This window comes from Somniosus microcephalus, chromosome 2, assembly GCF_052327205.1.
Source record: "Somniosus microcephalus isolate GS21.2 chromosome 2, FLI_Smic_1.0, whole genome shotgun sequence".
NCBI lineage: Eukaryota > Metazoa > Chordata > Chondrichthyes > Squaliformes > Somniosidae > Somniosus > Somniosus microcephalus.
In genome coordinates, this window is record NC_140988.1 from 236391084 (window position 1) to 236417702 (window position 26619).

At 45.3% G+C, this 26619-nt stretch overlaps 1 protein-coding gene across 1 annotated transcript; it reads left to right on the plus strand.

The window, feature by feature from the left end:
* Positions 1 to 259: 259 nt before the first annotated feature.
* On the plus strand, positions 260 to 25528 carry exoc1l (exocyst complex component 1 like). Its single transcript, XM_085965721.1, has 4 exons — positions 260 to 386; positions 13597 to 13727; positions 25246 to 25417; positions 25500 to 25528. The coding sequence occupies exons 1-4, from the start codon at positions 260 to 262 to the stop codon at positions 25526 to 25528; spliced, it is 459 nt and encodes a 152-aa protein (XP_085821847.1).
* Positions 25529 to 26619: the final 1091 nt, after the last annotated feature.

Genomic DNA, 26619 nt, shown 5'->3' on the forward strand with positions numbered 1-26619 from the left:
TTGGTTTTAACGACTGTAATGGAATCTATATGGATTGTAAATTACTTGCTAGACATTTCTCAGGGGAACAATCCAGCTGGAATATTGATTGAAACTGCAATCCAATAATGTTTTGTGTGTCATAGTGTTTAAATCCATAGAAACATCACTTAGTTCCCATTATGCAGATTGCATACATGATATCTTCTGATTTGTGTTCAGGTACAGTGAGCGAAGTAAGTTTGACAAATGTTGCACATCTGAAAGACTGCTTAAGGAAATGGCAGCATTTCTCAGAAAAGCATTAAAGAAGGAGATATTTCATCCAAATGGCGATCGTTTGTTTGCTGTGATTGAAGTAATGACAGCTACACAGGAAGATGAAAGCTATTACCTTTGCAGTTCAGGTAACTTTAGGACTTATTACAGTACCATATTGTCTTCATTATCTCCGTAAATTGTAAATACATTTTAGGCAAACTACGAGGGACTAAATGCTTATTTAATTCAATCACAAGAGAATTTGTCTTAAGAAGTGGGACATGGTTATTTTATCAAATTCATGGAAATTCACGTGAAGCAGAAGCAAACAGTTTAATGTTTGAGTGGAGTTTAAACAAAGAACCCTCTACTAAAATATGGCGCTCCATTCCTAATTAATCACCTGCTTTATAATTATTGCGGCTGCAGTGGCTCCCAAACGGTTTGGATCACTGAATTTTCAGGTTTTATTTTGACTGTGTTCTGTTTCCTATTGTTTAGCTTATGACGTTCTTGAGCTAATGGGTCTGTATTATTTGCCTCATTGAGACGATGACTTATTTTTTCTATTAGTTCAATCACTTCTCTGTAATCTGCAGCTGCAGCATGTCAGCATTAGTTGGGCACTGTTGACATCCCAGGATAATTCTCTCAGTGACCAGCAGAATCTATTTTGTGCGATATCTGGCCTTATTTTAGTTGCCTCTGACTGCATTTTTTGCTATTCCATCTAATATGCAAAAAGTACATTTGAAGAAATGTCTTTCATAATTAAAAAATGCTTGAACATGGGTTCTAGGTATTCAGTTAGCTGATTTCAGCTGCAGTAGTGGTAGAAGCACTTCACGTTTTGCGCTTACTGGCTATGTAAGTTAAGTTAAAAATGCTACTATTAATTAAATGTATTCTTGTTCTGCTACTTCCTGTGGTGTCAGCCATGGTTCAGTGGTAGCACTCTTGTTTCTGAGTCAGAAGGTTGTAGGTTCAAACCCTGCTCCAGAGACTTGAGCACATAATATAGTGCTGCACTGTCAGAAGTGCTGCTTTTCAAATGAGATGTTAAACTTAGGCCATGTCTGCTCTCTCAGGTGGATGTAAAAGATCTTATGGCACTGTTTTGAAGAAGAAATGGGGAGTTCTCCCTCAATCAACATCACTAAAACAGATTATCTGGTCCTTATCGCATAGAAACATAGAAAAATAGGAGCAGGAGTAGGCCATTCAGCCCTTCGAGCCTGCTCCGCCATTCAATGATCATGGCTGATCCTCTATCTCAATACCATATTCCCGCTCTCTCCCCATACCCCTTGATGCCTTTTGTGTCTAGAAATCTATCTATCTCCTTCTTAAATATATTCAGTGACTTGGCCTCCACAGCCTTCTGTGGTAGAGAATTTCACAGGTTCACCACTCTCTGAGTGAAGAAATTTCTCCTCATCTCAGTCCTAAATGTCCTACCCCAAATCCTAAGACTGTGACCCCTCGTTCTAGACTCCCCAGCCAGGGGAAACATCATCCCTGCTTCCAGTCTGTCTAGCCTTGTCAGAATTTTATGTTTCAATGAGATCCCCTCTCATTCTTCTAAACTCCAGTGAATACAGGCCTAGTCAACCCAATCTCTCCTCATACGACAATCCTGCCATCCCATGAATCAGTCTGGTGAACCTTCGCTGCACTTCCTCTATGGCAAGTATATCCTTTCTTAGATAAGGAGACCAAAACTGCACACAGTACTCCAGGTGTGGTCTCACCAAGGCCCTGTATAACTGTAATAAGACATCCTTGCTCCTGTACTCAAATCCTCTTGCAATGAAGGCCAACATACCATTTGCCTTCCTAACTGCTTGCTGTGGGATCTTGCTGTGTGCCAATTGGCAGCTGCATTTCCTACATTACTACAGTGACCACACTTCAAAAAAGTACTTAATTAGCTGTAAAGTGCTGTGGGAAATCCTGAGGTCATGATTATGTAAATGTAAGTCTTTAATTTTTCCATTTTACTCAGAGTATGAAAAAGAGAAACCGAGGTAGTAACATTTTTTTTAAAAAGAGAGTATGAGAATAGATTGGCAGCTAACATAAAAGGGAATTCAAAAGTCTTCTTTTGGCACATAAATAGTAAACGGGTAGTAAGAGGAGGGGTGGGGCTGATTAGCGACCAAAATGGAGACCTATGCATGGAGGCAGAGGGTATGGCTCAGGTAATAAACGAGTACTTTGCATCTGTCTTCACCAAGGAAGAAGATGCTGCCAAAGTCATAGCGAAAGAGGAGGTAGTTGAGATGCTGGATGGGATAAAAATTGATAAGGAGGAGGTACCAGAAAGGCTGGTTGTATTTAAAGTAGATAAGTCACCAGGACCGGATGGGATGCATCCTAGGATGCTGAGGGAAGTTAAGGTGAAAATTGCGGAGGTACTGACCATGATCTTCCAATCCTCCTTAGATACGGGGGTGGTGCCAGAGGGCTGGAGAATTTCAAATGTTACACCCTTGTTCAAAAAAGTGTGTAAGGATAAACCCAGCAACTACAGGCCAGTCAGTTTAACCTCGGTAGTAGGGAAGCTTTTAGAAATGATAGTCAGGAACAAAATTAACAGTCACTTGGACAAGTGTGGATTAATTAATGAGAGCCCGCGCAGATTTGTTAAAGGCAAATCATGTTTAACTAACTTGATTGAGTTTTTTGATGAGTTAACAGAGAGGGTTGATGAGGGCAATGCGGTTGTTGTGGTGTACATGGAATTCCAAAAGGTGTTTGATAAAGTGCCACATAATAGGCTTGCCAGCAAAGTTGAAGCCCATGGAATAAAAGGGACAGCAGCAACATGGATACGAAATTGGCTAAGTGACAGGAAACAGAGAATAGTGGTGAACAGTTGTTTTTCGGACTGGAGGAAAGTATACAATGGTGTTCCCCAGGGGTTGGCACTAGGACGATTGCTTTTCTTGCTATATATTAATGACTTGGACTTGGGTGTATATAGGCATAATTTCAAAATTTGCAGATGACACAAAACTTGGAAGTATAGTGAACAGTGAGGAGGATAGTGATAGACTTCAAGAGGACATAGACTGACTGGTGGTATGGGTGGACATGTAGCAAATGAAATTTAACGCAGAAAAGTGCAAAGAGATACATTTTGGTAGGAAGAACAAGGAGAAGCAATATAAACTAAAGTGTACAATTCTAAAGGGGGTACATGAACAGAGAGACCTGGGGGTATATGTGTACAAGTCGTTGAAGGTGGCAGGGCAGATTGAGAAAGCCGTTAAAAAGCATACGGGACCCTAGGCTTCATAAATAGAGGCATAGGGCTGGATTTTATCAATGGGGAGCTTTTGAAGGCGGGTCTCCCACTTGTTGGGTTTTAGTCCTGCCTCCATCGACTTGTTCCCAACCCACGCTACTTTCCCTTGATTGACCTTGTTAAGCCCGCCCAGCGGGCTTAGCAGGCCAATTAAGGGATAGCCAGTTACAGGTGATGTCAGCGAATGCCGTTTCATCTGTCAAGAGCTTTTGACAGATGAAATGTCATCATTTGACAGCTCTGTGAAGCTGTCAAACACTGACAATCTGTCTTCTAAGTTGTGTCTTTACTCAAGACTCAATTAGAAAGCCTTCCTGACCAGACAGCAGAAGGCTACAGCTTTTGACAGTTCAGCGGCCATTCTGCTTTCTGTGCTGGTGAGCTGAGGGACTCCCGAGACCTGAAGGGAGGAAGCCTGTAGGAAGAAGTAAAGGTAAGTAAAACTTTTAAAACACTTTACACACACCCCACACACTTACCTCTGCACACATGCACCCATTACTCACCTGCACACCGGACATCTCGGCCCCTCCAACACCCGCAGACCGACGGCCCGCCTCGTTGACCCTGGCGAGGTTTGGAGCCGTCGGGAAGCCCACACTTCAGGGCTCAAAATAGGGATTAGCCAAAAAACTGCCTATTAACTACCTGTTAACAGGCAGTTAATTGGCATTAATCCCCTTCCCGCCTCGTGGAGGCGGGACCCGGCGCGGGTCAGCTACCCGCCTCCTGGCAAGATGTCATGGAGGCAGGTTGGCGGCAGGTTGGGCACCTGCCCCCAAATTCTGCCATTTTCCCGGCAGTCCCACCTCCAAACCCGCCTCCCCAGGGCTGGCAAAATCCAGCCCATAGAGTGCAAAAGCAAGGAAGTTATGATGAATGACGTAAAAAAAACTACTAGGCACTTGGTCTAAGCATTAAACAAAGCTTTAATCAACTGTTTTACAACATGGAGGTCTAGTTGTGTCCTTCACTAGTTCCTGTTAAGAATGTCCTGCTCAAGCTGGGCCCGTGCCCGAGTATTTATACTCTCCCTGGACAGCGCCACCCGTAGGCTGCTCTGTATTATTTCATAAGTATTTCTTTCATGAATGACTGATTCATGTCAATGAACATTTATAAAATACTGGTTCGGCCTCAACTGGAGTATTGTGTTCAATTCTGGGCACCACATTTTAGGAAGGATGTGAAGGCCTTAGAGAGGGTGCAGAAAAGATTTACAAGAATGGTTCCAGGGTTGAGGGACTTCAGTTACGTGGATAGACTAGAGAAGCTGGGGTTGTTCTCCTTAGAGCAGAGAATGTTGAGAGTAGATTTGATAGAGGTGTTCAAAATCATAAAGGGTCTGGACAAAGTAGATAGAGAGAAACTGTTCCCATTGGTGGAAGGGTTGAGAACCAGAGGACACAGATTTAGGGTGATTGGCAGAAGAACCAAAGGTGACATGAGGAAAGAAAAATGTATGCGCCAAGTGGTTAGGATCTGGAATGCACTGCCTGAAAGGGTGGTGGAGGGCAGATTCAATCATGGCTTTCAAAACGGAATTGGATGAGTACCTGAAGGAAAAAAAATTGAAGGGCTACAGGGATAGGGCAGGGAGTGGGACTAGCTGAAGTGCTCTTGCAGAGAGCCAGCACGGGCTCGACGGGCCAAATGGCCTCCTTCTGTGCTGTAACCATTCTATGATTCTATGAACTGGAGATTTTCAGCCCACTTAAGGGACAGGGCATTTGTAAAATAAAGCAGCTTAATGATTCGCATCAGGCCTCATCTTGCTAAAGTGCTTCTCAATCCATCTAATGAAAGATTGAATAACCGCATATGTGTGTGTGAAATACACAATATTTAGTTCAGTTCACAGTGGGGCTATTGTTACACCCATGGGTTATGCCTTTGTAGAATCAGATATTGGGCAGTAATGGCACAGTCATGAATGCAAGTTCATGGGAGTAACCTGCACTGCAGTACCCAAGAGAATAGCTAAGGCAGACCTGAAATTTCTAACAGAGCATCACCATTTGCCCCACTTTCCTGGGCTATGCAAGTGAAGAAATATCAGCTTGAGTTCTCATTCCTGATTGATATTAATATGCCTTAGTTAAATGCAGAATTTCTACTAATTCAGAATCACAAGCAGAAAAGCAAATTATATCTATGTAGTGAAATAGAGGAAAGTGAAAGGCAGACAGAAATAAATGGTAAAAGGGTGAGGAACAAAAAACAAAGGGCCAAACTAATTCATAAAAAATGTGAGCATAAAAAAAGCCTGAGGGTTTTATACCTTAATGCGAGAAGCATCAGGAACAAGGTAGATGAATTAGCTGTGGAAATAGAGGTTAATAATTATGATCTAATTGGGATTACGGAAACATGGTTGCAGGGTGAGCAGGGCTGGGAGCTTAACATACAGGGGTATTCAGTATTTAGGAAGGATCGACAAAAAAGAAAGGGAGGAGGGGTAGCATTGCTAGTAAAAGAGGGGATAAATGCAATTGAAAAGAAGGATATTAACTCAGTTAATACAGAATCTATATGGGTGGAGCTAAGAAATAGCGAGGGGCGAAAAACATTAATAGGAGTGGTATATAGGCCTCCAAATAGTAAAATAGAGGTTAGGGAGGGCATCACGAGGGAAATTAGAGAAGCGTGCAATAAGAGCACAGCTGTCATCATAGGTGACTTTAACTTACATATAGATTGGACTAGCCTAATCAGTAAAAATAATGAGGAGGAGGAATTCCTTGAGTGTTTAAGGGATGGTTATCTGGATCAATATGTCGAGGAACCAACTCGGGAACAGGCTATATTGGACTGGGTACTGTGCAATGAGAAGGGACTAATCAGTAATCTTGTTGTACGGGGACCCTTGGGTCAGAGCGATCATAACATGATCGATTTCTCACTCGAAATGGAGAGCGAAGAAATTGACTCAGAGACTAAGGTCCTGAATTTAAACAAGGGGAATTATGATGCCATGAGACGGGAACTGAGTAGGTCTGATTGGACAACGTTCCTGGGAGGACTGGAGGTAGATAAACAATGGCAAACATTTAAAGATAGAATGACAAAATTGCAAAAATTGTTTATACCAATCTGGCATAAAAGGAAATCTAAAAAGGTGACTCAACCGTGGATAACAGGGGAAATTAGAGACAGCATAAAATCCAAAGATAGGGCGTATAAAATAGCCAAAAAAAGCGCCAGAGCGGAAGATTGGGAACAGTTTAAGATAGAGCAAAGGAGGGCAAAGGGCATGATCAAGAGGGGCAAAATAGCTTACGAAAACAAGCTGGCGGAAAATATAAAAACTAACTCCAAAAGCTTTTATAAATATATCAAAAGGAAAAGACTGGTGAAAACCAAAGTTGGTCCATTGCAGTCAGATACGGGGGAATATATAATGGGAAATAAGGAAATGGCAGATCAACTAAATGCATACTTTGGGTCAGTCTTTACGAAGGAAGACACAAAAAACCTCCCTGGGATATCGGGAAAAATAGGGACATTGGCAAAGGAGGAACTGACGCAAATCAATATCTCTAAGGATATGGTGTTAAGGAAGCTAAAGGGATTGAAGGTGGACAAATCCCCAGGGCCTGATAACATGCATCCTAGGGTACTGAAGGAGGTGGCCCTAGAGATAGCGGATGCACTAAGGATGATTTTTCAGAATTCATTAGACTCGGGAACAGTGCCGATGGATTGGAGGGTAGCTAACGTTACCCCACTATTCAAAAAGGGGGGTAGGGAAAAAGCAGGTAATTACAGACCTGTAAGCCTTACATCGGTTGTGGGCAAAATGCTGGAGTCCATCATTAAGGATGAAATAGCGGAGCACTTAGCAAATGGGGACAGGATAGGACAGAGTCAACATGGATTTACAAAGGGTAAATCGTGCTTGACTAATCTATTGGAATTTTTTGAGGGAGTAACTGGTAGAATAGATGGGGGAGAGCCAGTAGATGTGGTGTACCTGGACTTCCAAAAGGCCTTCGATAAGGTCCCACATAAAAGATTAGCATGGAAAATTGAGGCTCATGGGATAAAGGGGAAAGTTTTGGCGTGGATAGGGAACTGGCTGTCAGATAGAAAACAGAGAGTTGGAATAAACGGCTCATTTTCTGAATGGCAGGCAGTAACAAGTGGGGTACCACAGGGATCTGTCCTGGGCCCCCAGCTGTTCACAATTTACATTAATGACCTGGATCAGGGAGTCGGATGCAGCATTTCCAAATTTGCAGACGACACTAAACTAGGAGGGGGGGTGGGCTCAGAGGAAGAGACCAGGAAGCTCCAGAGCGATTTGGACAGACTGGGCGATTGGGCGGATAAATGGCAGATGCACTATAATGTGGACAAGTGCGAAGTTATCCACCTTGGGTGCAGGAACGGGAGGGCAAATTATTATTTAAATGGCAATAGATTGGGAGAGGGGGAAGTACAGAGAGACCTGGGTGTTCTTGTACACCAGTCACTGAAGGCGAGCATGCAGGTGCAACAGGCGGTCAAGAAGGCAAACGGTATGCTGGCCTTCATAGCAAAAGGGTTAGAATACAGGAACAGGGATACCTTGCTGCAGCTGTACAGGGCACTGGTGAGACCACACCTCGAGTACTGTGTACAGTTTTGGTCGCCTCATCTGAGGAAGGATGTTCTTGCCATGGAGGGGGTGCAGCGGCGATTCACCAGGCTGATACCAGGAATGGCGGGAATGACCTATGAGGAGAGACTATGTAGTTTAGGGATGTACACACTGGAGTTTAGAAGATTGAGAGGGGACCTCATAGAAGTGTATAAAATTCTGACAGGTCTAGACAGACTGGATGCAGAAGGAATGTTTCCCTTGGCGGGTGAGAACAGAACTAGAGGACATAATTTAAGGATAAGGGCTAAACCATTTAGGACAGAGATGAGGGGGAATTTCTTCACTCAGAGAGTGGTGAACCTGTGGAACTCATTGCCACAGAGGGCAGTGTACGCCAGCTCATTAAATATATTTAAGAGGGAATTAGATATATTTCTACGGGCAAAAGGGGTTAAGGGTTACGGAGAGAAGGCGGGGACGGGATACTGAATTAAAGGATCAGCCATGATCTCATCGAATGGCGGAGCAGGCACGAAGGGCCGAATGGCCTACTCCTGCTCCTATCTTCTATGTATCTATGTATCTATGTATATCACTGTTGTTCTTGTATGTACGAGACTCAACATTACCATTTGTTTGGTTTGTGATTATTGATTGATTTCTATGACCATTTCTTATATTCATGTGTTTATATTTTGGGTACGACTTTGTTTTTATTGCCTGGATGTAAAAAATTGCCTGGATGGAGTAGGGAGTGAAAAATTGTGCAGGGAAGGATTGCGTGCCAATAACAAAGCCCACCTAATTTTCCTTCCATTAATTCAAATGGAAGGAAAGTCGGGCAAGCTCCACTGCAGACAAGGTAAGCTTCCACATCCGATTTTCCTTTCTGTGCTCCGCCCAGGTGATGCTTTATGCCCAGGCAGTAAAGACAGAAATGTATCCCCAACTGTGGCCTAGAAATTCAGCCTTGCAGTGCCCATTTTTCGGGCGCTAAATGGCTTCCTAAGCCTCCAATATGGCGGGTAGGAAGCGCAGTGTCCAATCGCCCCTCTTCCTGGTCCCCTTTAGCCACTTACCTGAGGGCTGCTGGCATCACAGCAGCCCAATCTTCCATTCCGCTTTGTAAGCCAGCTGCCTATTAGCTTCCGCAGCTCACCGTCTTGAAGATAATGAGGCCCAATAGCGGGTGTGCCTCAGGCCTCACCATTCAGGTGCAGGGATTGATCCCTGTGCCCACCCGAGTTTCTAGGCTATAGTCTACTTGACTAAACTTTGTTGGCACAAAAGAGAGAAGCACTAATCTACATATGGGTGAACTACAAAATAGTGCTCCTGGCATGGAAGCTCGCTGAATGAGAGGACAGACCAGACAGTCCGACGCACAGGTCAGTGCACCCGAGCCATGTCCCTCCTGATCTTTTTGATCATCAAAATCAAATACTGGAAAATCAGAAAGACTGACAAATTGAGCATGCTAATCTCTGCACCCAAGTAACCAGCCTCCCCTCCCATCGCTAATTTAATCCCCATATTACAGGCCTCCCTTTCTCCACCTCCTGTGAAAGACAAAAACTCAGTTTCCTGCACCTAATTCAGTTGTCTTCTGTCAGAAATGCCTCTTCAATCTCACATGGGCGATCAGGCAAGCCACAGGGGACCATAAATCTATTAATTATTTTCCAGCATGATTTATTCTTATCTTCCATATACTAAGATCATTTCTTTTTCTAGAAGTTCAAGTAATACCTTCATGAGGGACGATGAAGAATCAGTCTTCACTATCTCCTGGGAAACATGTTCCACCTTCTGGGAAAAGCAAATCTTCTCAACATCCAACTTCACATTCTGTTTCCTCAGTTTATATGGGTTGTCTCTTATTCTACCTATCCCCATCACCTCAAACACACTCTACTTGTATATTGTCCTTATCTTTAAATATGTGGATTTCCTCTAAGTCTGGAACTCTGTAGTTTGTAAATATTGGTCTTGTCTGTTTCATCGAGCCAATTCCTTTTGCACTATAATTTAAGCATGATGTGACTACGCTAGTCAGTCTAAAGTACAAGTATGTCAATGTTAGCCTGTTGTTATAAATAGAATGTGCACTTCATGGTTCAGAATTTAAGTTAAACGTTTATTCCCTCTCCAAAGATTTTTCCTTTCTTCTTCGGAAGATACTGACTGAAGCTGGACTATAGTTCCATAAGAACCAGTCCCCTTGCCCAATTACCATTCTTCATATCTGAGCTTAAATAGTGACGAGCTGGCTCTTCAATTGGACAACATCAAAGCCAAGCCCAATTCAGAGGTTGACCTATGCTCCACTTTCCAGCAGGAGTCATCATCTAGCAATGCAATATGAGCATTTCGGATTCCCTGAACACGCTTCTGACGATCCATATTAAAAAGAAATGCCATACTAAAATATTGAGAATTTCTATCTCCAATCCTTCTCATCATAGGTCTTCTTTGTTGTAAGAACATAAGAACATAAGAATTGGGAGCAGGAGTAGGCCATACGGCCCCTCGGGCCTGCTCCGGCCATTCAATAGGATCATGGCTGATCCGAAACTAGACTCACCTCCACTTCCCTGCCCGCTCCCCATAACCCCTAATTCCCTTATCAGCTAGGAAACTGTCTATCTCCATTTTAAATTTATTTAATGTCGCAGCTTCCACAGCTCTCTGAGGTAGCAAATTCCATAGATTTACTACCCTCTGAGTGAAGAAGTTTCTCCTCATCTCAGTTTCAAAAGGGCAGCCCCTTATTCTAAGCTTTTGCCCCCTAGTTCTAGACTCACCCATCAGTGGAAACATCCTCACCGCATCCACCCGATCAAGCCCCCTCACAATCTTATATGTTTCGATAAGATCGCCTCTCATTCTCCTGAATTCCAATGAGTAGAGGCCCAACCTACTCAACCTTTCCTCATACGTCAACCCCCTCATCTCCGAAATCAACCGAGTGAACCTTCTCTGAACTGCCTCGAGAGCAAGTATATCTTTTCTTAAATATGGAAACCAAAACTATATGCAGTATTCCAGGTGTGGCCTCACCAGTACCCTGTATAACTGCAGCAAGACTTCCCTGCTTTTATACTCCACCTCCCTTGCAATAAAAGCCAAAATTCCATTGGCCTTCCTGATCACCTGCTGTACCTGCATACTAACCTTCTGTGTTTCATGCACCAGGACCCCCAGATCCCTTTGTACTGTAGCACTTTGCGGTTTCTCTTCATTTAGATAATAACTTGCTCTTTGATTTTTTCTGCCAAAGTGCATAACCTCACACTTTCCAACATTATATTCCATCTGCCAAATTTCTGCCCACTCACTTAGCCTGTCTATGTCCTTTTGCAGGTTTTTTATGTCCTCACTCACTGCTTTCCCTCCCATCATTGTATCGTCGGCAAACTTGGATATGTTGCACTTGGTCCCCTCCTCCAAATCGTTAATATAGATTGTAAAGAGTTGGGGTCCCAGCACTGACCCCTGCAGAACACCACTAGTCACTGATGCCAACCCGAGAATGAACCATTTATCCCAACTCTCTGTTTTCTGTTAGATAGCCAATCTTCCACCCATGCCAGTATATTACCCCCAATCCCATGATTTTTTATCTTGTGCAGTAATCTTTTGTGTGGCACCTTGTCAAATGCCTTTTGGAAGTCCAAATACACCACATCCACTGGTTCCCCTTTATCCACCCTGTTTGTTACGTCCTCAAAGAATTCGAGCAAATTTTTCAAACATGACTTCCCCTTCATAAAACTATGCTGACTCTGTCCGATTAAATTATGCTTATCCAAATGTCCTGTTACTGCTTCCTTAATAATGGACTCCAACATTTTACCAACCACAGATGTTAGGCTAACTGGTCTATAGTTTCCAGCCTTTTGTCTACTTCCCTTTTTAAATAAGGGCGTTACATTAGCAGTTTTCCAATCCGCTGGGACCTTTCCTAAATCTAGGGAGTTCTGGAAAATTACCACTAATGCATCCACAATCCCTACCGCTGCTTCTCTCAAGACCCTAGGATGTAAGCCATCAGGTCCAGGGGATTTATCTGCCTTTAGTCCCATTATCTTACCGAGTACCACCTCCTTAGTGATTTTAATCGTGTTTAGCTCCTCCCCCCCTATAGCCCCCTGTTTGTCCAGTGTTGGGATATTATTAGTGTGCTCTACTGTAAAGACTGATACAAAATATTTGTTCAGCGTTTTTGCCATCTCCATGTTCCCCACCACTAATTTGCTGACCTCGTCCTCTAAGGGACCAACATTCACTTTAGCCATCCTTTTTCTTTTTATATAACTGTAGAAACTCTTGCTATCTGTTTTTATATTTTTTGCTAGTTTACTTTCATAATCTATCTTCCCTTTCTTAATTAATCTTTTAGTTATTCTTTGCTGGCTTTTAAATGCTTCCCAATCTTCTATCCTCCCACTAGATTTGGCTACTTTATATGCCCTTGTTTTTAGTCGGATACTATCCTTTATTACTTTACTTAGCCACGGATGGCTGTCTTTTCTTTTGTGCCCCTTTTTCCTCAGTGGAATATATTTTTCTTGAAAGTTGTGAAATATCTCCTTGAATGTACACCACTGCTCATGTACCGTCTTACACTTTAATCTATTTTCCCAGTCCACTTTAGTCAACTCTGCTCTCATACCTTCATAGTCTCCTTTATTTAAGCTTAGTACACTGGTTTGAGATCCAACTCTCTCACCCTCCAACTGAATTTGGAATTCAACCATGTTATGGTCACTCATTCCAAGGGGATCCTTTACTAGGACATTTTTTATTAATCCTGTCTCATTACACAGGACCAGATCTAAGATTGCCTGCCCCCTGGTTGGTTCAGTAACATACTGCTCAAGGAACCCGTCCCTAATGCACTCTATGAACTCTTCCTCAAGGCTGCTCTGCCCAATTTGATTTGTCCAGTCAATATGAAAGTTAAAATCCACCATGATTATAGCTGTTCCCTTATTGTTGTGATTGCAAGCCTAATTAATCACCACAGAACTTTTGATTCAGTCACATTTTGATACATAGACAGATCATTAAGAAATATCTAAATTGTTATTCCATACTGCTTCCTATTAACAACACTTCTGTTTCCATAATCTCCGCTGCCAGCTCCCGAGTTTGATGTTCCTACTATCTTATGGAAAATGTTAGAGCAAACAGATTTTATTCTTTTTTTGTTTTGAAACACCCATGATTTTAAGTTTTTTGCCCACAGATAGTTAAAAACAATGTTTACATTGATCCAAGCTTTTCTTTCTTCTTTTTGGTAAACTGAGAGCAAAACCTTGCCAGAAAATAAATTTTTGGTTATATGTATTTATTTCATGGTTTTATATTTTGTACAGTAAGTTTAATAATATGGCATTTCTTTTTACCATGTCTGTTCCATTAAAAAATTTCTATATGCACCATCTTCTCATTCTAGTAACAAATTGCAAAGAGGTGCAAATCACATTTGTGAAAAACGTAACTTCGAGTCAAAGTGAACAATTTGAAAAAATCAATACATGGTACCTTGAAGATCTTAAGCTTGTGGATGGAAAAGAAGCAGACCAAGTAAGTAGCTAGCCAAATGGACTTGAGTAATGTTGTGTTTTCTATTTCTCATTGCATCAGATAATATTCACTGACTGACCCTATATCTCAAGTGCATTTGCTATTTCTGATACTTTACATTTATCAAGCTTTAGCCTTTGCAAGTGGGGAAAAATTGAAAACTCATTCCTAAATTAGAAAATATTGCACCTAATACTGTACCAAAATGTAACAATGATCACTGAGAGTTACTGTAACTGTCCTGCTTTCAGGTCTCTGCCATTGTTGCTATGTGACCTATATGAGCTGGGCCTGATACAACTCTTCTTCTAATCTTCCATTTCCCTCCACGTTGACGAACAGCTAATAGTAAATTTTGCAAGATGCAACAATCGGGCACAGCACGCAATTCTTGGCACTCACAATTTTGCAGTGATTCTCCGATCCGTGCTTCCATCGTGCAAGGCTTAACACCAGGATGGGATTCTTCTCTTTGGGGAGGAGTAATAGTGGAATGAGACAATTGCCTGCCCCGCTCTGACTCCACTCAAACCCAACCTTTTTCCTTGGGTTGGGGGGTCATTCAATTGGAGAGGTTCTTCCTACCTAAGACCACGTGTGTGGTAGTCATTGTCAGGTATATCACAGTAGAGCAGGGGCAGGAGGAACAGGGGTTATGAATTATAATAGGTACAACAACAGCAATTTTCATTTTTACAGCACCTTTAATTTAGAAGATATCCCAAAGCTTTGCAGAGATGAAACAGTCAAACAGAATTGGAAGAGTTGGGTGACGTGACCAAAAATTAATCAGAAAGATAAGTTTTAAGGGGGATTTTAAAGGTAAGAAAAGATGAATTGAGGCAGAGAAGTTTAGAGAGAAAGTTCCAAAGAATGTGAATGAGATAGCTGATAGTTCTGCCAATTATACTGTAACTTAGGGAGGAGCTGCCGGCCCATACAAGCCCTGTCCCAAGATTAGCAACTGCCCCCTCCCAAGCCCAACCTGCTGGCCGGCTGATTACTCAGTTCCCACATCAGCAAGTTGCATGGTGCCCACAGCTCACCAGCAGCAGTCAAATGGGGTCTCCCGACACCAGCTTTGGACAACAGCACAGCCAATCCACCCACATTGCACCAGTTTCAGAAGGAATTCTATGAACGGCTCCTAAAATCATAGATATTATTATAATATGAAAATCTACATTTACTTAATCTCTTTCACATAAACTAAAGCAGATACATCTGGTTAGGACTTCTTTTAGTACAATTCTAGACACTGATTTAAACATTAAGAGGGTGAATTTCTTCGGGGGTTCTCCCTTTCGTCCATCGTAACTTCAATGGAAGAGCCACAGAAACATCGGAAGAACAGCTTTATGGCGGACAAGCAGGACTACCCCATGGACATTCCCAGCAAAGATTTGCCTTAAAATTCCTTCTGTTTTCTTCATGATTAGAGATATAAAATACATTGGCCTGGAATTTGCAGTCAGCGGTGAAACAAAGGCATTCATTACTGACACCGAAGTATGCTTTGCACAAGGATCTCATGATCCCTGTATCGAGAACTTCGGGTTTTCCGACCTTCAATTCAAATCAACGGATTCAATGAGGAGTGTAGAAGACCATGCCAGGAGCAGCACCAGGCATACCTAAAAATGAGGTGCCAACCTGGGGAAGCTGCAACGCAGGACTGCTAAAAAGCAGAAGCAGCATGCTGTAGATAGAGCTAAGTGATCCCACACTCAACGGATCAGATCAAAGCTCTGCAGCCCTGCCACATCCAGTTGTGAATGGTGGTGAACAATTAAACAACTAACGGGAGGAGGAGGCTCCAAGAATATCCCCACCCTCAATGATGGCGGAGCTCAGCACGCGAGTGCAAAAGACAAGGCTGAAGAGTTTGCAACCATCTTCAGCCAGAAGTGCCAAGTGGATGATCAGGCTTCCTCCTGAGGACCCCACCATCACAGAAGCCAGTCTTCAGCCAATTTGATTCACTCCACCCGAATCAAGAAACAGCTGAGCACACTGGATACAGCAAAGGCTATGGACCCCGACAACATTCCGGCTTACGTGCTGAAGATTTGTGCTCCAGAACGAGCTGCGCCTCTAGCCAAGCTGTTCCAGTACAGCTACAACACTGGCATCTATCCAACAATGTGGAAAACTGCCCAGGTATGTCCTGTCCACAAAAAGCAGGCCCTAGTAAAATTGAAATCAATGGAAATCAGGGGGGAAACTCTCCACTGGCTGGAGTCATACCGAGCACAAAGGAAGATGGTTGTGGTTGTTGGAGACAATCATCTCAGCCCCAGGACATCACTACAGGATTTCCTAGGCCCAACCATCTTCAGCTTTATCAATGACCTTCCCTCCATCATAAGGTCAGAACTGGGGATGTTCGCTGAAGATTGCACAGTGTTCAGTTCCATTTGCAACTCCTCAGATAATGAAGCAGTCCATGCCCTCATGCAGCAAGACCTTAACAACATTCAGGCTTGAGCTGATAAGTGGCAAGTAACATTCGTGCCACTCAAGTGCCAGGCAATGATTATCTCCAACAAGAGAGAGTCTAACCACTGCCCCTTGACATTAATGGCATAAGCATTGCCAAATCCCCCACCATCAACATGCTGGGGGTCACCATTGACCAGAAACTTCACTGGACCAACCATATAAATACTGTGGCTACAAGAGCAGGTCAGAGGCTGTATATTCTCTTGCGAGTGTCTTACCTCCCGACTCCCAAAAGCCTTTCCACCATCTACAAGGCACAAATAAGGAGTGTGATGGAATACTCTCCACTTGCCTGGATGAGTGCAACTCCAACAACATTCAAGAAGCTCGACACCATCCAGGGCAAAGCAACCCACTTGATTGGCATTCCATCCACCACCTTAAACATTCACTCCCTCCACCACTGGCGCACTGTGGCTGCAGTGTGTACCATCTACAAGATGCACTGCAGCAACTCGCCAAGGCTTCTTCGACAGTGCCTCCCAAACCCGCAACCTCTACCACCTAGAAGGACAAGGGCAGCAGGTGCATGGGAACACCATCATCTCCAAGTTCCCCTCCAAGTCACACACCATCCTGACTTGGAAGTATATCACCGTTCCATCATCGTCGCTGGGTCAAAATCCTGCAACTCCCTCCCTAATAGCACTGTGGGAGTACCTTCACCACACGGACTGCAGCAGTTCAAGAAGGCGGCTCACCACCACCTTCTCAAGGGCAATTAGTGATTGGCAATAAATGCTGGCCTTGCCAGCGATGCCCACATCCCATGAACAAATTTAAAAAAGTTAAGTGGGGAATCCCCTTGTGCGAGCTGCTGTGACATCAACAGGCTGTCTAAGCAGCAAATCAAAAGGCACAATTCTCACAGACAGCGAACACGGAAGTAAGCTCTTAAAAATCGAACTTTTTTAAAATGTTAGAGAGCAAAACAACGATTGGGGCTCTCACATGGGGAAAAGGCGAACCTGAAATAAAGATGAACAAACTTTTAAAAAAAGTTATTTTTTTTTAAAGTCTCTGAAAATTTTTAATTTTTATTAAAATGGACAAATTTCAGTTAGTTTTCCAGGCCCTTAACATTTGTTTAGCAGTCAATACGCTGTCAAAACCCCAGTTACACCTAATCCCTTTGGGTCTAACTTTTAGTGGGGAATTTAACAGCGTACTTACAGCGGAAGAGCTGACGTTTTCATCAGTTTCAATGATTTGGCTGATTACCCAGATTGCCGGCTCTGTGAGGGGGTTGGGGGTGGCGGCGACACAACGCAGCCTGTTTCAGAGCAGTAAATGACTGACCGCAACTTCGGGATTTCTGCATACACCAGCTTGCCGTCATCCCGACTGCAAATTCCAGGCCAATGTTTTGAGCAAAAGTGAGGGCCAATGCTCTCACATGCAAGTCCTGATTTTAACCCTGCCCATCCGAAAGGAATGGTGCAGGTGGGGGGATAAAATGGCAATCCGGGGCTATTCGCTGCATTCCTGATGCATTCGCGCCTGCTGCCATTTGCACTTGTGCGTTTTTGGGAGCGTTGAAGCCACCCGCCACAGGCAGGGGCCGTATTAATATGCAAATTAGGGGACCAATTACATCATTGGGACCTTGGTGCAGTTTTAACTGGAAACGCCGCTGTAACAACCAGTACCAGAGTCATTGGTGAAACCTGCCAGCAGGCAGGATCGGGGCCAGAAGTGTCCCAGGTAAGTATTATTTTTATATTTAATAATGTTTGCTTGTGGGCCAGGAGGGCCACAAGTCCATGGGTTGCAATCCTCGCTGTTATGACTGGATTGTGCCCACTGGTGCCGTCCAGTGCTGACCTGCCAGAGTTTGCAGGGTCAGTGGGAGTGCACCTCATTACTATTGGACAAGCACCACAGCTTGCATATCTCCAGCACTCATCTGCCCATCATAGCTGGAAACTCTGATGTCTGCACACCATTTGGGATAAGGCTGCCCAGGCTGCCCACTCACCCCCACCCACCCGCCCACCCCCCACCACCCCCCCAACTCCTCGACCCCAGCCCCTGAGGAAGGGGCTGATCTGTAAAAGTTTTTCTTTAAAAGATGCTGTCTAGCCTGGACCCTAACAGTGGAGCCCACATCAGCCTATGTGGAGGCTGATACGCTTCACTCACTGGGTATCCCGTCATTCACTGATACGCCAGATCCTTACAGACCCTAAGGAGTGGGAACACCCAATGTAAGGAGACCCCACCCCTCGCCCTGCCCCCTCGCTGTCATTTCTCTTGTAAGAGGCAGACAGAGATTCTGCTGCTTATTCTTACGTTCATTAATAAATAGACATTCTTATTATGAACACAGCTAGCTTTTGCTAGACACTTTTATTGAGCACATGTGGACTAGGTACAGTATCTGTAGAGGCTTCCATCTTGACTGCTGCCTTGTGGGTAGCCTAGTGCCTCATGGGTAATGTAGTCTTAATATATATACAGCTGGGTAGTGTAGTCTTATACATACAGCTATATACAGCTCTACGGCTCCACCTAGTGTCCACTATAGAATGACATGTTATTGATCATTACACTTATAAGGCCGTAACTCCGGCAGGACACTGGCAGAATTTCGGAGGAAATTCAGCTCCAACATTTCTAATGAGCTGAACAAGCTGTTTCCCCTGGCTGCGGCGGGGGGGGGGGGGTGCAGTCTAGAACGAGGGATCACAATCTCAGGATACGGGGTAGGACATTTAGGACTGGGATGAGGAGAAATTTCTTCACTCAGAGGGTGGTGAACTTGTGGAATTCTCTACCACAGAAGACTGTGGAGACCAAGTCACTGAATATATTTAAGAAGGAGATAGATTTCTAAACACAAAAGGCATCAAGGTGTATGGGGAGAGAGCAGGAAATTGGTATTGAGATAAAGGATCAGCCATGATCATATTGAATGGCGGAGCAGGCTCGAAGGGCCGAATGGCCTACTTATGCTTCTATTTTTCTATGTTTCTATGTAACAAAGTACAGTATGTTGGTATCAGAATATGATTGTGCTGTTAGTTTTTCTTAAGGTCATAGAGTCATAGGGGAGTCATAACGGCACAGAAGGAGGACATTCGGCCCATTGAATCCGTGCCGGCTCTCTGTAGAGCAATCCAGTCAGTCCCATTCCCCCGCTCTATTCCCGTAGCCCTGCAAGTTTATTTCCCTTAAGTGCCTATCCAGTCTCCCCTTGAAAACATTAAGGCCTAGAAATTCAGTATAGCCACTTTTGGGGCGGTAAAGTCGGGCGGCCGCTAAAGTTTGCGCCCGGCGCAAAGTCGAGCCCCCTTCGCCGATATTCAGTTGCATCGCCCTAAGAGGTTGCTGCTGCGCTAAAACAGGCGATGCACGACTATCATTAGGCGCTAAGCCGGCAGCCCGGGGCGCTAACACCGGAAGTTGGGCGCAGGGCAGGTGCGGCGAGCTGCTGATTGCCGGCAGACACTCTGGCTCCGGTGAGCTCTTAAAGGGGGAGGGTGGATTTGTTTTTTTGACAGGCCGAGACTAGTGTATTTCTGTGTTTTTGCGGAGGGCTTCTCTCCATCAGTTTGTTATGTGGTCTCCTCCTCCTCCTCCTCCTCCTCCTCAGTGTTGCAAAACGGCTGCCTTTTCTACTGCAGGAGTGCCCTTTAATTTGCGCTCCCCGCGGCCCGCCTCGGCTGTGTACCGTTCCACTTCACAGTCGTTCGGGCCGCCAGGCGCACAATGGGGCGGCGCGAGTGAAGTTCCGGTTCCGGGCGCACAAAGGGCGTTGCACGACGAAATGACGTCATGATCTGCGCACGCAGATGAGCGCGCGCAATGACTTTGCGCCGGCGCTAAATGTCTACTGAAGTTGGGGCGAGGCGCAGATCGCGCTGCGCCCAGGCGCTAAGCGCCTAGCGCTCGAGATCTACTCCTCCTAAGGCGCTAACGGCTGGCGCAGCCAACTGAATTTCTAGGCCTAAGTGTCTCCGCTTCCACCACTTCTGTCGGCAGCGAATCCCAGGTCATCACCACTCACTGTGTAAAAAAGTTTTTCCTCACACCCCCCTGTATCTCTTGCCCAAAACCTTAAATCTGTGTCCCCTAGTCCTTGTACTATCAACTAATGGGAACAGCCATTCCCCGTCTAGCCTATCCAAACCTGTCATAATCTTGTACACCTCTATCAAATCATCCCTCAACCTCCTTTGCTCTAACGAAAACAAATCCAGCTTCTCCAACCTGTCATAGAGTCATAGGCCTAGAAATTGAGTTTGCGCTGCGCCAGGGCTTTAGCGCCGGAAGTTAGCGCCGGCGCTAAGTCCCTTTGCGCGCGCCAAAAATTCAGTAGCGCCGCGCCCAAACGGCTGCCGGCGCTACTAAAGGGTTTTAGCGCCTGAAAACTGGCGCAACGCGCCGCATTGCAGCGCTATTCCGGCGCTGCGGCGCCCGCTGCGGTGCGGCAGGCTCGGGAAGTGCAGGCCTCCTCCTTCCGTTAAGGAGGAGCTGCCTGCACCCGGCCGCGGCCCGCGCAAATCTCTTCAAAAATGAGCCCGGCACCTCGGACAAGTGCCGGGCTTGCATCTGTTCCGGGGGGGGGGGGGGGAGAAGTCCGGGGAGGGAGCTGCGGGCAGGCGGCCGGCGGGAAAGCGGCCGGCCGCCGCGCCTCCTTAAAGCGCCGGCGCAGACTCCGGCAACACTCGTTTGCCGGAGTCTTAGTTGCGGCTGCCACTGGCGAGGCGGCCGCAACTGAATTTCGGCTTGGGGCCGGGTTACCACGGCAACCGGGACGCTGCGCACACCGATGACGTCATCGGTGCCGGCGCAGCGCTACCGGTCTACCGCCGCGGAAGGGCGCCAGGCAATTTAGGAACCGGCGCCAATTGCAGCGCTAGGCCCTCTAGCGCCGCAAAATCGGTGCTAAGGGCACTGAATTTCTAGGCCCTAGAGTCATAGGCCTAGAAATTGAGTTTTGGCGCTGCCAGGGCTTTAGCGCCGGAAGTTAGTGCCGGAGCTAAGTCGCGCTGGTCGGGCCCAAAATTCACTGGTTCTGCGCCCAAACGGCTGCCGGCGCTGCTGAAAGCTGTTAGCGCCTGAAAACTGGCGCTATGCGCTGAATTTCGGCGCGATTCCGGCGCTGCTGCACCCGCTGCGGTGCGGCAGGTTCGGGAAGTGCAGGCCTCCTCCTTCCCTTAAGGAGGAGCTGCCTGCACCCGGCCGCGGCCCGCGATAATCTTATTAAAAATGAGCCCGGCACCTCGGACAAGTGCCGGGCTTGCTTCTGTTCCGGGGGGGGGCGGGGGGGAAGTCCGGGGAGGGAGCTGCGGCCAGGCGGGCGGCGGGAAAGCGGCCGGCCGCCGCGGGGCCTTTAATGCACCGGCGCAAACTTGTGCAAGGCACCTCTGCCAGAACGTTGCTTGCGGCTGCCACGGGCGAGGCGGCCGCAAGTCAATTTCGGTGCTGGGGCCCGTCACCACGGCAACCGGGACGCTGCGCACACCGATGACGTCATCGGTGCCGGCGCAGCGCTACCGGTCTACCGCGGCGGAAGGGCCCCAGGCAATTTAGGCGCCGGCGCCAATTGCAGCGCTAGGCCCTCTAGCGCCGCAAAATCGGCGCTAAGGGCACTGAATTTCTAGGCCTTAGAGTTTTACAGCACAGAAAGAGGCCCTTCGGCCCATCATGTCTGCGCCGCCCATCTATCCCTGTCCAGTCTAATCCCATTTTCCAGCATTTGGTCCATAGCCCTGTATGCAATGGCATTTCAAGTGCTCATCCAAATGCTTCTTGAATGTTGTGAGGGTTCCTGCCTCTACCACCCTTTCAGGCAGTGAGTTCCACATTCCAACCACCCTCTGGGTGAAAAAGTTCCTCCTCAAATCCCCTCTAAATCTCCTGCCCCTTACCTTGAATCTATGCCCCCTTGTTATTGACCCCCCTACTAAGGGGAAAAGTTCCTCTTTGTCTACCCTATCTATGCCCCTCATCATTTTGTACACCTCAATCAGGTCCCCCCTCAGCCTTCTTTGCTCCAAGGAAAACAACCCCAGCCTGTTTAGTCTTTCTTCATAGCTGAGGCGCTCCATCCCAGGTAACATCCTGGTGAATCTTCTCTGCACCCTCTCCAAAGCAATCACATCCTTCCTATAGTGAGGCGACCAGAACTGCACACAGTACTCCAGCTGTGGCCTCGCCAGCGTTTTGTACAGCTCCATCATAACCTCCCTGCTCTTATATTCTATGCCTCGGCTAATGAAGGCAAGTATCCCATATGCCTTTTTAACCACCTTATCTACCTGTTCCGCTGCCTTCAGAGATCTATGTACATGTACACCAAGGTCCCTCTGACCCTCTGTACTTCCTAGGGTCCTACCACTCATTGTGTATTCCCTTGCCTTATTTGTCCGTCCAAAATGCATCACCTCGCACTTTTTAGGGTTAAATTCCATTTGCCACTTTTGCGCCCAACTGACCAACCCGTCTATATCGTCCTGTAGCCTGAGGCTTTCCTCCTTGCAATTTACCACCCCACCAATTTTCGTGTCATCTGCGAACTTACTGATCATACCTTTTACATTCTCATCCAAATCATTTATGTAGATCACAAACAACAAGGGACCCAGCACCGATCCCTGAGGTACCCCACTGGACACAGGCTTCCAGTCACAAAAGCAACCTTCGACCATCACCCTCTGCCTCCTGCCACTCAGCCAGTTTAGGATCCAACGCGCCAAGGCACCCTGGATCCCATGGGCTCTTACCTTCTTGACCAGTCTCCTATGCGGGACTTTGTCAAAAGCTTTACTGAAGTCCATGTAAACCACATCCACAGCATTTCCCTCATCCACCTCCCTAGTCGCCCCCTCGAAAAATTCAATCAGATTTGTCAGACATGATTTACCCTTGACAAAGCCATGCTGACTATCCCCGATTCATCCTTGCCTCTCCAAGTGGAGACTAATTTTGTCCCTCAGAATTTTTTCCAATAATTTCCCTACCACAGATGTTAGGCTCACTGGCCTGTAATTCCCTGGTTTATCCCTGCTACCCTTCTTGTATAATGGTACTACATTAGCTGTTCTCCAGTCCTCTGGTACATCCCCTGTGGCCAGAGAGGTTCTGAAAATTTGTGTCAGAGCCCCTGCAATCTCCTCCTTTGCCTCCCACAGCAGCCTGGGATACATCTCGTCCGGGCCTGGGGATTTATCCACTTTTTGGCCTGCTAAAACCGCTAGCACCTCCTCCCTCTCGATGCTAATATGTTCAAGTATGTCACAGTCCCCTTGCCCGATTTCTATGTCTGCATCGTCTTTCTCCATAGTGAACACAGATGCAAAAAATTCATTTAAAACCCCGCCTACATCATCTGGCTCTACACACAGATTGCCACTTTGGTCCCTAATGGGCCCTACCCTTTCCCTGGTTATCCTCTTGCCCTTAATATACTTATAAAACATCTTAGGATTTTCTTTTATTTTGCTCGCCAGTGTTATTTCATGGCCCCTCCTCGCCCTCCTAATTTCTTTTTTAAGTATGCCCCTGCACTTTTTATACTCCTCTAGGGCTTCTTCCGTCTTTAGTCTTTTGTAACTGCCAAAAGCCCCCCTTTTATTTCTAATGCATTTTTGTATCTCCCTTGTCATCCAAGGTTCCCTTTGCTTGTTGGTCCCACCCTTGACCTTTACAGGAACATGTTGGCGCTGTACTCTCTCTATTTCCCTTCTGAAAGTCTCCCACTGTTTTGATGTGGATTTTCCTATAAGTAGCTGCTCCCAGTCCACTTTGGCCAGATCCTGCCTTATCATATTAAAATCGGCCTTCCCCCAATTTAGAACCCTTATTTCCGGGCCGTCTTTGTCTTTTTCCATGACCACCTTAAATTTCACCGAATTATGGTCACTGTCGCCAAAATGCTCCACTTCCACCACTTGCCCGGCTACATTCCCCAGAATTAGGTCCAGTACCGCCCCCTCTCTTGTAGGACTTTCTACATGTTGGCTCAAAAAGCTCTCCTGGATGCACTTTAAGAATTCTGCACCCTCTAAGCCTTTCACACTCTGACTATCCCAATTTATATTGGGGAAGTTGAAATCCCCCACTATTATTACCCTATTATTTTCACACTTCTCTGAGATTTGCCTACATATCTGTTCCTCTATCTCCCCCTGACTGTTTGGGGGCCTATAGTACACTCCCAGCAAAGTGCTTGCCCCCTTTTTGTTTTTAAGTTCTACCCATATGGCCTCATTTGAGGAACCCGCTAATATATCATCCCTCCTTACAGCAGTAATTGACTCCTTAATTAATATTGCAACACCCCCTCCCCTTTTACACCCCCCTCTGTCTCGCCTGAAGATTCTATACCCCGGAATATTGAGCTGCCAGTCCTGACCCTCCCTCAACCATGTCTCCGTGATGGCAACAATATCGTACTCCCATGTGTTCAACAACAACTTCAGTTCATCCACCTTATTTGCAAGATCCTTGTAGCTAGTATCCCCCATCCCGGAACCATTCAGGTAAATATCCCCTTCTCCCTCTCAAGGGCCTTCACATCCTTCCTAAAATGTGGTGACCAGAACTGGATGCAATACCCCAGTTGTTTCCTAATCAGTGTTTTATAAAGGTTCAGCATAACTTCTCTGCTTTTGTACTCAATACCTCTATTTATGAAGCCCAAGATCCCATATGCTTTGTTAACCACTCTCTCAATATGTCCTGCCACCTTCAGGGACCTATGCACATTAACTCCCAGGTCCCTCTGTCCCTGCACTCTCTTTAAAACTGTGCCATTAAGTGTATATTGCCTCTCCCTGTTCCTTCTGCCAAAATGCATCACCTCACACTTCTCTGTATGAACTTGGATAAGACAGAAACCTTCCATGGAGAAAAGGAACAAAGAGAAATGATGCATTTGCACCTAGGAAATTTTCTTGAACCATGTTGTTTTAGTTAACAAGGTCTGTTGCATGCCTTTCTTCGAAAGTTTAATAATCATTAATTAATGAAAAAAATAGCTAATTTGTCTTTTGAATTTAATTTTTAGGATAATGCACACTTTGATATGCATTTTGATAAAGTTTACGGTTGGGAAACTTCCAGCACAGCCTCCAAGTATACCTTTGTCCGATGTTTGCAGGAGCTTAATCACCACTACCTGGGGAAGAAGATCACATTTGTGAATTTTGACATTGATTACTTAATTGGGACCAGTTCAAGTATGAATAGAGGGGACTGTATGCTTGCTCTGAATATGTGTGTGTTGTATATTTGTAACTGTGTGTGTTTGTCTTTGTGTAGATAAGAATCATGGCAGATGTTCAAAGTGAACTGTACAGCTCATGTCAATAACTGCTTGTTGGCAGAAAAATAGATAAGTCTTTAATCTGCTTCTGAAAATCAACTATATTTCTATTATAGCTTTACTGGCTGCCAAATATGACAGTTTATTACAAACGTACATTATTGAACACCAGTACTTAGATTCATTTATTTCAGGTTTAGATTCTCTCCCTTGGTTATTGAGATCCTGATCAAAACTGCACATGAATATGGATTGATAGAAGAAGACCCCTCCCCAGATGGAAGGGAAATGAACAACATGAAACTAAAGACCAAGTATGCTGTAATATCTTGAATACACATAGATCTACTAAACCACCACAGAAACAGATCAGACAATTAATAACTAAGTTAATGGAGGTGAAATTGGTTTTGGGCAGTCGAGCAAAATGGGTGCTAGCGAATCGGCAGGCTGTTTTACACATTGCCTGATTCTTTCCCAATGGAAAAGAAAAACAAGCAGAATCGGTTCACTTTCGCTTCTTTTGAGCAATGGCCCAAGACCAATTTCACCTCCAATAAATGTTTACTCATCATATAATAATTAAACAATTCGGGTTAGATGCCCAAAAATATAGGAGCATAATCATTTATTTCAACATAAACAGGCTAACACCTTTGTTAAGAATAGTAAACAAAGGAACTCAAACAAATGCATTAACACATATCAAACATTGCAACTTCAACCCTGATGTTAATCTGCTCCAAGCCATAAAAATACACAAATTACTGAATCATATCCATGATAATTGAAAACATTTTCTCATTCACACAGGGCTTGGACATCTTGCACCAATGAAACATTAAAAACTTTGCACAGGTGCAAATAATAAAGGTGCGCAAGCTGAAAAGCAATCCCTTTAATTACCGCTCCCGAAGCAGCCAGCCGAGTTCACAATGCCTCCTCTTGCTGGTGTTGTCGGCGCAAGGCGATAAAGCAGGGGGCGAGAGTCAATTTTCCATCTGGCGCGGTAATGGGGCGCTGCACACTTGATGACGTCACGATCTGCGAGGCGCTAGAGGCATAAAGTTCCCGGGCGTCGCTGCATTCACCGCGCCCGGGTGCTAACCCCTTAGT